Here is an 11915-nt window from a genome sequence, read left to right as displayed (position 1 = left end):
ATAAATAAAATACTTATCATTCGAACATGATTGCCCTTTAATTCTTACAATCTCCAAATGAAGGACAATGGCGAAATGTGAAAAAAATTAGCTAACATGAGGAAAAGATTTGTTCAGACTAATTGTCTTACTCCGTTGCGTAAAAACAAAAGTTATTTAACTAATATGCACTCTGTGCGTCTCTGTACCACCAGCCCACCACCTGCTCCCTGTGTCTCCCTCTCTCTGTCTCTCTCCGCCTCTCTGTATCTCCCCTCTCTCTCTGCCCCTGCTCCTTCTCTGTGTCTCATGGTGTCCCGCTACCCAATATTTGTTTGCCACTCATAATTTGTCACTGCTGGCTCAGGGCTCGCCGCTCAACATTCCCTGCTCATGGTTCACGGGTCCCCACACATTGTTTGCCACTCCCCATTCATAGTTCACGCTTCTCCTCGGGGTTAGGGCTCCCGGCTCATGGTTCACCATTTATGGTTCAATGCTCCTCGCTCCCATTCCCGCCCACTTACGTAAAGGGCAAAAACAGCAAGGGCGACCGATTCCAGCGTGTCTGCCCCACGAACTGCTAATCAGTGCTCACCCCACCCAGACAGTCCGCTGTATGTCTCAGACAGTGACCAATCACAGACAGGCATCCACTCTCTCTCCGACAACGGTCCCACCTATCCCTGTGCCTTTTTTTCCTCTTCTGTTTTGTTTGATGGGGGATAGTGTAGGGAAAGCTTAACTCTGTAATTAACCTGCTTTTATTTTGAAGGTGGCCTTTATTCCCCAGGCGCGTTTATGTAATTGTATTTGTTTTGCTGATGGGACTTTGTTCCTCTCAAAAGCATAAAAAATAGGAGCAGGAGTAGGCCATTCGGCCCTGCGATCCTGCTCCGCCATTCATGGTTGATCATCCAACTCAGTGACCAGTTCCCACTTTCCCCCCATTTCCTTTGATCCCTTTAAACCCAAGAGCTATATCTAACTCCTTCTTGAAAACATGCAATGTTTTCGCCTCAACTGCTTTCTGTAGTTTCGAATTCCACAGGCTCACCACTCTCTGGGTGAAGTAATTTCTCCTCATCTCAGTTTTGAAAGGTTTAGCCCGTATCCTTAGACTATGACCCCTGGTTCTGGACTCCCCCACCATCGGGAACATCCTTCCTGCATCTACCCTGTCAAGTCCTGTTCGAATTTTATAGGTTTCTATGAGACCTCCTCCCCGCCTCCACCAGGTAGTTGAATGAACAATGGATAGAAGGATATGGAATTAATGCAGGCAGGTGGGATTAGTATAGATAGGCATTATGGTCGGCATGGACGCGGTGAGACGAAGGGCCTGCTTTTATGCTGTACAACTCTATGACTCTATATTTTTATGAATCAAGTATATTGTTTGGGAATAAAACTGTAACACAGAACCACATGCGTATCGGTCCAAAATTTCATCTGTCTTGGATGAAGCTCGAATAGGCCTCACCAGCTTTGCAGTTGAGAAAGAGCGATGAGCAGGATTATTAATTCGGATTGCTATTCCAGTGACTTCTGCGAGAAGTCCGAGTGCATAGAGGCTGGGAGAGATCACGATCGCACTAGACTCTCTGCGCACAGGACTAGATCTTTGCAACTCTCACTGTAGATGCTCCTGCATGAAGAAGTTTAGCTGAGATGAGGTGTGGGCGGACTCCCTGCCCCTGCGGCCTGAATCGTCATTTTCAGGATTGAGAAGAGGATCAAAGACAGGTGTCGGACTAGAAGTTGTCGGATCGAAGTGTCGGGATCGGCTGTAAAAGCATTGTTTTTTCGATGGAAACTTTTCAGCCAGCAGGTGACCACCTATTTCCAGACTCCCACGCAGAAGTATATATAACTGGACTCAATACGCCGCCGTAGTCATCTGATACTTCATGTCATGGTCACATGTTTCATAGATTTATCTATCAAATCCATTTTTGCACAAACCATTCAGGTTGCCATTCTCATTCACACCAAGTGGCTAACTAACGTTTTATTTGCAACATGTCGTTGAGAGCTTCAGTTCAGTACATGGCTCTTTTGGGAATGGTTTGGCCAGGTACCTTTAGTTAGTATATGCTGCCGTTTCAGAATAGCTTAAACCATATTTTAGAAGATTCTACAATTGTTATGCATTACAAAATTAGATATTGTGTTTCTCCAATTCGTTTGTTGGTGTTTTTAATGGGTTTTGTGTTTTATTTCTCTTAGTTATTTTTCTTTAAATTATGTACACAACTGTTACCACCGTTCTTGTTTATTTTCTAATAGCCACTGAAGTAACTTCGAAGAAAGTGGAACAGTTCCCTAAATTCTTGAACGTTGCCAGAGGTGCGAATGTTTCCATGTTCTGCACATTTTCGCTAATTCAATATAATCTCGATGTTTATTGGTGGAAACGCGGCGAGGCATTGTTTCTGCAACCAGACAGCAGAAAGCGATTTCATGTAAAAAAGGGAAGTAGTTCATTTGATATTCTGAATGCGAGTGTTGCAGACTCCGGAATGTATTACTGTCATGTAAAATCTAACGAATCCATTGGAGATGGAAGTGGTTCGCAGCTTACTGTGTACGGTAAGTGTCATTGTACCAGGGAGTGGGACTTTTTCAGCTGTGTGCAATATATGTAATTTCTCTGGACGAAAACTGGCTGACAACAAATTCGTTTTACACATCTCGGGATTTTCTTTTCCATTGACCCCGGTGTACAACAACCGCTGATTTGCGATCGCCAGTTTTGCGCTAGTGCCTAAAGACCAATTTCACCAGCTCATTGTCCTCATAACATTCCAAAGTGCTTTTCGCCCAATGAGTGCTTTTGGTGCAGGTACAATTGTTATTAAGACAAGTTAGTGGAAAAGGATGTTTAAACCTTAGTTTGAAATTAATCAATAAGATAAGATGGCCACGTTCCTTCTCACCAAAATAGCGGTGCCAACGTGCAACAATAGGAATAATTTTACCTCCTAGGTTGAGTCTTTTATACAACATTAAAGACCATCTAATCCACCCCAAAAAGGTGACTCGTTACAAACTCAAGTGAAAACGTTTCTGCTACCGCCGTGAATATTTCTCGCACCAGAGCCCTTTTCACTGCTCAAAACTGCCGATCTAATATTTCTTTACCAACTTCTCCGATATTTGATGTGGATAGATTTTTGTTAGGTATGGGTAGCAAGGGAAAGGAATTATGTTAGGAAAATGGAGTTAATGAGCGAATCAACTATAATCTAAATGAGTGGCACAGCAAGCTCGAGGGACTGAATTGCCTACTCCTGTTCCTATGTCAATTTATGCTGTGCACTTGTGTCGAGTAATAAGTTGTTTGAGATACCAACCTCTTTTTACAAATGAATCCTATAACCCAGTCAGAATGGGGTGTCGATCTTGCCCTCAGTGCTGGATTCCACCTCAAGTCCTCCAACTTGCAAAATAGTGAAGCTACCCAATGCCCGTGTTTGAACCTCTGTCGTGCGCCAATTGGATTTTCTTTTATGCGCTCACAACCCGTCAAATACTGGAAGGACACCACGGAACATTTGTATAAACGCCTGGGCTCCAGTATTTGTAATTCATGATTTCCATTTACACTCCCCAAACCCCACACGGAAATTATGGCAAGAGATCAAAAGAACTCCGCCGTCCATCTCCACTGAAATTCTGCTGCATTGCATATTATCTCTGCAGCAGATCCCTGGTAAAAGAATGGAGGAATTCTGAGCCTTTGTTGGGAATAAAGGTGAATATAATTTTGCAAGTTAATAATGTCCCTAATTTAATAATTTTCTATTACTACAAGTAATAGAATGCAATTCGGAAAAGTAAATGTGTAAAGAGAAAATATTAAGGAGATTGTAATAAATTAGCAAAACAATGCAAAGCTATAAAGGGCCTGACCTTCCAGCTAAACAGTGACTGGAGATCGAGCGGACACAGGTTCGTATTAGTTAATGGTGAATGTAGGAACGATATGAGCAGAATCTTCTCGCGGCAAAACGTGTTAAACAGACCGAATGAACATGGGGAAGGGCGAAACCCCTGGAATTATATAAAACATGCACTCTGAGTTAGGATTTCCCATTATGTTTCCCTCTTCTGTATGGATGTTGTGATCTACACATTGATATATAATTACCAATATAACCCTTTCATAAGGTGAAAAACGTTTCAGCCCTCGATTCCCCCTCTGGAGAAAGTTCCTTAGGTGAAAGCTGCACGATCTGAAATCTCCACCATAGACGCGGAAATATTGGAATGCATAATCTATGCATATAACAACATCCTGTCTGGATTCAATATCGACATCAGAGATATTTTGATTACACACATCATCTTCTCAATATTAACTGCTAAAAGAAAATATGTTTTGAAATATATAGAATATTCGAAAACGGCCAATATTGAAATAAACACACAAAATGTTCAGTACGGCAATGATTCTTACAGAATAAGGAGGGACGATTCCGCTGTTCGTGTGAACTGGTTTGCGTTCACTCCGATATATTAGGACAGTAATCTCATTTGGGGTCATTACTGCTAACACCAATCCCGCGCCAGGATCCTATACTTCCATTCAGAGCAGTGGCATCTGCTTTCCTGATTGTAACTCGCGCTTGGAGTATCATCCTCTTTGTCCATTGTTTGTAATACATCCCGCTATTTTGCTGTGTGCCGTACAACAATTTATAAAATAAATCCGAACATAAAGTTTAAAGAACGACAGCACTAACTGTCGAAGGGTAACAGCATTAGAAGGGTAGAAAATGAGAATGTGTTCCTTTAAATTAAAACTTTTTTTTCTCTCTGTTAAAGTTCCCCCGACCCCGCTGAAAATTGTTCCTGTTGAAGGAATTTCAGCGACTCATCCGAAACTCGAATGTAAAACGGCTGCCTTTTACCCGGAGCATTTAGAAATCTCCTGGTTAAGAGATGGTGTCGAAATTCTGAGCGGTAACGAAACTGTTAAAAGCAGGAACGCAGAGGGACTTTATGAGGTTTCCAGTTTTTTGGAAGAAGTACAACCTGCCCCGAATGAAGTTGTTTACACCTGTCTGGCATCTCATGTGTCCCTTCTGGTACCTGCCAGTGTCAGCTACACCGTCAATCGAGGTACGTTTGCAAATATGTACAGCGGGGAAAGTGATAATTACTTCAATCTGTATTTACTTATTAGACAGGTAACTGGAACACTGTTCAAACTCCAGAATACGGAGTGAATGTGGACTGTATTTACTCTCAATGACACATCAATGGATACGAAATAAAATATTCAAGATGGTTTGTAGGTGAAGGAAGGAGAGTATACCCCTGAAGCGAACTGAAACGGGAGGTTGATTTGCGCGCTGCTCAAAACTTGAAAGATTATTCCTCTTCAAATTCTTGCCAAATAAAATGAAACTACACATAAAATGGATCTGTTCTACCAGAGTCACTTTACAAATCATGAATTTAAATTGAATATATGGAAATATCATGTTAATCTGTTCTCTGCGCACCATACCTTCAGTTGTCTACATCCTAAACTTTAAAATTCCCGACCTCTCCTTTAAGACGCTCCTTGAACTCTATCTCCACCTTTCCTCATATCCTCTTATTGTGGCTCGGTTTACAATTTTGTTTGGTGATTCTCTGTGAAGTGCCTTTTGACGTTTTATGATGTTAAAGGCGGTGCATAAATGCAAGTTACTTGTTAACTACTAAAAGTAGTACAGCCGGTATTCTCTAGTCACACTGCCGAGGAATGTCAGCGCTGAAGAATGGAAGATTTTGCCACCTTTGCAGCCGTTGCGCATCAGTCTGGTGTCGCACTGATAGGTAAAAAAAGTGTAACTCCCTTTACTCTTAATAAACAACCCTCACGTGCAGAGCGAAGCTTCACGTGCCTTTATGGAATAGGATTTGTTTTCTCCATAAATTGCATTACTGAATTACAGTTGTCATTGTTTGGTACACATGATGATATACTACCCTTAGAAATAAAAGCGGTCCAGCCCCACTGACAGTAGAAACCGTTACCCCGAGAGACACCTTTGCGACTCGTCCTCCCTTGCCTGACCCACGATTCTCTGTGTATATATCTCCCTGTGCTCGACAGTTCCTTATTTCAATTATCTGTTAATCCTACAGGTACTGATAATGATTTTCTGCTGATTTTTGGATGTGCCGGGAGCATACTGGCAATTTTACTATTAATAATAATTTTGACGAGACTCAAATTAAAGACATCAGATGGTAAGAATATTTCTTATTCCACCGAATACTTTTATTTTCTAAGGCCTGGTTGTATTTTTACAATACAGAAAGGGCAGGTGGATCGTCATTCATTGTCGAAGAATAAAGGACACCTTACTGCATGTTCAAAGAATGAAGTTTATAGCACAAGAGCTTTATATGCTTGGTAGTTGAATATGACCATGTATACTGCATTTTGAAATGCAATTATTTCACCTTCCTATTCCAACTATTCATTCGACTTTTTCACTTCTATTTTGCAACACCCGGAATCCTTAACGTTATGCATTTTTTTTGCTATCATTTCGGGTCCAGATCTTGAAGTGTAAACACTTTGAAGTATATTTTGACTTTCTGCGATAATGTAAAATGGATGATATCGAATTGGTAAGGGCAACCTATTTTACATCTCATCCGGATTTTATTTTCATTGTAATTTTGAAATGTAAAATGTGCTGCCGACTCTCTACTACATCTTTTACACCAGGGATATCCAACATACCGCCCCGGGCCGGAATCCGGCCTGTCTAAGGTTTCCATCCGACCACGGATGTAAACTGCATCGAACCATTCCTCATCCTCGCCAGGAATCTGTGACTGACAATTTCAGAGAAAAAAAAAATTCTCATTGGCTTCTTTTTCCAGACCGACTTTTAAAAAAAAAACAATTGCAAGTCAGTTTCATAGTTGACAGTTGCTGGGAGCGAATACAGCAGTTTCCGAACTTAGAACAGATTCGGGGTATTCCAGCACGCTTTATAAAAAAAAAAGTCGAAAACGGCCGGAAAACCCCGAATCTGTCCTAAGCTGGAAAACCGCTGTCTCAGCTCCCAGCACCAGTCAGTTGTGAAAATGATTTGCGATTTTTTGAAAAAAACTGATCAACCACAAAGCTGCTCTGCTGACCGTTCCGTTTTCTGCAACTCTCAGAGAGCGGCGGTGCGCGGGTGCGGGGAGGGCGAGTGATAGAGAGAGGGGGGTTACAGAGAGAGAAAGAGGGGGCAGTGAGGGGGGGGGGGCACACAGACAGCACGAACGACATAGAGGAGGGAACAACGCAGTGCAGGGGAACAACACAGTGCAGGGGAACACAGAGAGGGGGACAGAGGGAGACAAGGAGAGAGAGGGAGAAAGACTGATCAAGATCATTCCTGACAGATGGACATCTATCTGGAATACTCTGAATCACTACAAGTGTGTGGACAAACATTGACTGCATATGCAAACAAAAACTGCCAGGTATCTCACTAAGTCAGTGTCCAACATAATGATGAGAAAGTCAGTCAATCAATGAATCTTCTAATTTAAAGCTTCCTCACAAAAATGTACAATTGTTTTGTTTAGAGATACAGCACTGAAACAGGCCCTTCGGCCCACCAAGTCTGTGCTGACCATCAACCACCCATTTATACTAATCCTACACTAATCCCATATTCCTACCACATCCCCACCTGTCCCTATATTTCCCTATCACCTACCTACACTAGTGACAATTTATAATGGCCAATTTACCTACCAACCTGCAAGTCTTTTGGCTTGTGGGAGGAAACCGGAGCACCCGGAGGAAACCCACGCAGACACAGGGAAAACTTGCAAACTCCACACAGGCAGTACCCAGAATTGAACCCGGATCGCTGGAGCTGTGAGGCTGCAGTGCTAACCACTGCGCCACTGTGCTGCCCCTTTGATTAATAGCAAGATCAGTTTTTAATGCCTTCATCTTGCTGCTTTCTTCTCACCGGCCCCCTATGTAAGACAAAAACTGTATTGTCTCTCCCCTCGCAACGACCCCCCACCCCACCGACCCCCGCCCCACAACTTCGCAAAATGTTGGACAACCCTGTTTTACACTGTCACACAAAGACAAGGTCGACTCCATTGGGTGCAGCGCCACTGCGGGGTATGCGAAGGTAATGCACAGCATGTTGCACTGTAATAGCTGGTGCTGCTTAAAATGTTCAGAGAGATTTGTACCTTCAAGTCTCCTTACTTTACCTGTGTTAAGCATGATATTGTTTTGCTGATACACTGATTAAGCTATTCAATGTTGTCTTCTCTTTCCCTCAGGCAGTAAGAAAAATTCTGAGGAAGCGGGTCAGGCTGAAGAGCCGGTAGGGTGACAATGTTCTCATCGTCCAAAATGAGGCGGGAAATAGCAAGAAATTTTACATTCCGTCCAGAAGATATTAATTAAATTTCACAGAATCGTAGAATCCTACAGCAAGGAAGGAGGCCATGGTGCCTGTGCCGGCTCTTTGAAATAACTATCCAATTAGTCCCACTCGCCGACTTGTTACCAATAGCCCGACATTTTTTTCATATCAAGTATATATCCTTCTTGAAAGATTCTATTGAATCTGCTTCCACCACCCTTTCAGGCAGTGCATTACAGATCACAATAGCGGACTGCATTAAAAACATCCCGATCCACCCTGATTATTGTTGTGCCTAACACACACTCTAGTCTTAAAGAATCCGCGGAATCTGATTGGTGAAAGGTATATCAATATTTTATTCACACACTAAATCAAGTGCAAGCTCTCACTACTTGTACAGTATCAAAACTCGTGAAAGTACATGCTGTCACTACTTGCACAGTATACTACCCGTCAAGACACGATAAATATTTGTCTTTACTTCAACATACACATCTGACCACTTTCTCTTTCATAATTCAAATTATTTTAAAAATCGGAGATGCCCTGTTGCTTAATTGAGATATTGTGCAGCGCAACCAGACAGATTAGGCAGGTGAGAGAAACAGAGGGAACGTGTCAGGTCTGTGACCTTTCATGAAAGATGAACTCTGCTTCTCTCTCCGCAGATATTGCCAGATCTGCTGAGTGTTTCCAGTACTTTCTGTTTATATTTCAGAGTTCCAGCAACCGCAGTATTTTGCTTTTAGATTTGGAAGGTCCCAATGCCGTCCCCAACTCTGGTGACTGAGCTGGAACAGTGCTATCGGGACCTAATTGGCCTGAACTCTGAAACACTGGGGTAGTTTAGTTTAGTTTAGAGATACAGCACTGAAACAAGCCCTTCGGCCCACCGAGTCTGTGCCGACCATCAACCAACCATTTATACTAATCCTACACTAACTCCATATTCCTACCACATCCCCACCTGTCCCTACCACCTACCTATACTAGGGACAATTTATAATGGCCAATTAAACTATCAACCTGCAAGTCTTTGGGTTGGGTAGTTGCGGCGGGAGGGGTGAATGGCCAAGGTCCCAGCGGCTGATTTCCAGCTCGGGATGGAAGTGACTGGAAGTCGAATTACGACAATTTCAGGCTCCGCCTGTAAGGTCTTCCAATAGACTGGGCTGACTGAGGATTAAGAATATTTGAATGATCCGGATTTCATATTTGGAACATTATTCCTCACCCTATGGGTGAGATATTGAATAAAATCATTGTGAGTGGGCAGAATGCAATTAAGCCCTAATTTTATCGGTTACTGTCTCCATATTGACACTTTCAGACTCAGTTCCAATTGATGATAGCTGGCTGCTTTATTAGACTCTAACTATCAGTATTTCATATCTCATTTTTACAGGTTAGACAAGGACCAAGTGAACAACTTACCGCCTACGCTCCTCTAAACTTGAGAGATGACAAAGGACCCCCCAATCGTAAACATAAGGGAGAGCACACCGTCTATCCCCAGGTAGGGCGAGCGATTGGCGCGAATGATATCCAAAACATTTCCACACAAAATCAACACTCTGTGATAACAGAGTCAACTCTAACAAGCTATACAGAATTTACCGAGGTAGTGTTGACTTTATAGGACAGTATATAACGAGTGCTGGCGAATCGGCATCTCTCCCGCTGACTTGCATGGAAATAGAAATCATCAGATATGTAAAACGGGTTGCGGACTCTATCCATCCGTTTCACACGACAGCAGTCACAATTAGCACCATTTCTTTTCCGGGTCTGGCTGTAATAACGATTACAAATTGCAAAATAAGAAACTCACCTGGTAAGACTGGCAAATATCTATTTTACAGACGAAACAAGAATTGCCCTGCGCCACTGTCGAAACCAGGACCAGGAGCAATGCGAAACACCGACAGAAGGAGCAGAGTACGGTGTAAGCCCAGGTACAGCTCAGACCATTCATTGATACATCAGAAGTGTTAAGTGGTACGACACTGAGCTGCAGAAAAAGCAAAGATCCCAAGTTTAATCTGCCATTGTGCTGTGCCAGCTGATCTCAGCCAAGGTGCATCATTTTTGACCTTCATGTCTCAGAGATCAGCGGGGGTAAGGGAAAGGCGGCTGAAAAATGTGACCTTGGAGCCTCGCCTTTGGGTTAAGGGTCACATTGGCTGTCGAGGCTCAAACAACAGGGCCTTAAAACGGTGCTTTACTATATCATCATTCCAAATACCCTTAACAGACCAATATGAAATTCATTTTTCTATTTTAATTGAGGTATCTAGTCTGCTCACTGAAATGGGCTGCTTCAGCAGGAGAACTAGTTTTAGAAAAGCAAAATACTGCGGATGCTGTAAATCTGAAATAAAAACAGAAAGTGCTGGAAACTCAGCAGATCTGGCAGCATCTATGGGGAGAGAAACAGAGTTAACGTTTCAGGTCTGTGACCTTTCATCAGAACTAATTTTATATGAAGGTTAAAGCGGAATACTAATAAGATTTAGGGGAGGGTCTGGAATTGGAACGCAACATGAATCGTTTGCAGAGAAGGGAGAAACTGGAGAAATAAACCAATACAAAATCCGGTTACAATCTGAAGTTGGTAATTGATGTGAAGAAATTTCACTGCAGCCTTTTTCAAACCTCGATTACCTCAACCAATGAGTAGGCAATAGACTAACGGGTGATACGAAATATTACTTTTACAGACTAAACAAAGAGGCGGTGATAACCAGCTGACTTACGCCGCTCTGCAGCTTGCTGATTCCAAGAAAACATCAAAACCTAAACAAGACAAGAGCGCAGTGTATGCTGAAGTAAACGTGATAAAGAAAGAGAGAAAGCTCAGAAACTAAACACAGTCCGAAGAACTGGACTATTTCTGGATGTCGGTCCACTGTATTTGATTATGCACCATTGAATGTTCTCATTTATTGCAACTAAACTAAGGAGTAACGTTCTGGAGCATCACACGCGTCTCGTATGTGTATCAAAAACAAGAAATGCTGGAATCACTCAGCAGGTCAGGCAGCATCCGTGGAAAGAGAAGCAGAGTTAACGTTTCGGGTCAGCGACCCTTCTTCGGAACAAGGGTCGCTGACCCGAAACGTTAACTCTGCTTCTCTTTCCACAGATGCTGCCAGACCTGCTGAGTGATTCCAGCATTTCTTGTTTTTGTTTCAGATTTCCAGCATCCGCAGTATTTTGCTTTTATCTCGTATGTGTATGTTGGGAGGGGTTGGTGAAGTGTTGATTTTCACCTTCAATGTTGAGACGATGAACTGGTGGATTTGGTCGTCGACCCATTATAGAACCAGCCGAGAGCAGGGTTTACAAAGCCATGATTTGCGCGGGTGGCAGTTTGAAATTCGACTCCGGTCCATATGTTCTGGATTTCGAACATCTGCGATGTTGTTGCCTCGTGGTCAACCAATGGTCATTCAAAAATTACCCTGGCAGCTTGTGGTGGTTCTTAAAATTAAGCTTGCATGGTCAAATCATAAGGAGTCCCTTGAAGTG

The 11915-nt window shown here is 42.7% G+C and overlaps 1 protein-coding gene across 1 annotated transcript; it reads left to right on the top strand.

The window, feature by feature from the left end:
• Window positions 1-1969: 1969 nt before the first annotated feature.
• On the top strand, window positions 1970-11354 carry LOC137379232 (tapasin-related protein-like). The gene is made up of 8 exons (XM_068049940.1): window positions 1970-2056; window positions 2269-2571; window positions 4810-5106; window positions 6124-6228; window positions 8296-8339; window positions 9790-9900; window positions 10247-10339; window positions 11105-11354. The coding sequence occupies exons 1-7, from the start codon at window positions 2002-2004 to the stop codon at window positions 10331-10333; spliced, it is 1002 nt and encodes a 333-aa protein (XP_067906041.1). The 5' UTR covers window positions 1970-2001; the 3' UTR covers window positions 10334-10339; window positions 11105-11354.
• The last annotated feature ends 561 nt before the right edge of the window (window positions 11355-11915 follow it).

The sequence above is a fragment of the Heterodontus francisci genome, chromosome 17 (genome assembly GCF_036365525.1).
Source record: "Heterodontus francisci isolate sHetFra1 chromosome 17, sHetFra1.hap1, whole genome shotgun sequence".
NCBI classification, from domain to species: Eukaryota; Metazoa; Chordata; class Chondrichthyes; order Heterodontiformes; family Heterodontidae; genus Heterodontus; species Heterodontus francisci.
The sequence above is the reverse complement of the archived record's forward strand: the minus strand, read 5'-3'. Positions and strand labels throughout refer to the sequence as shown.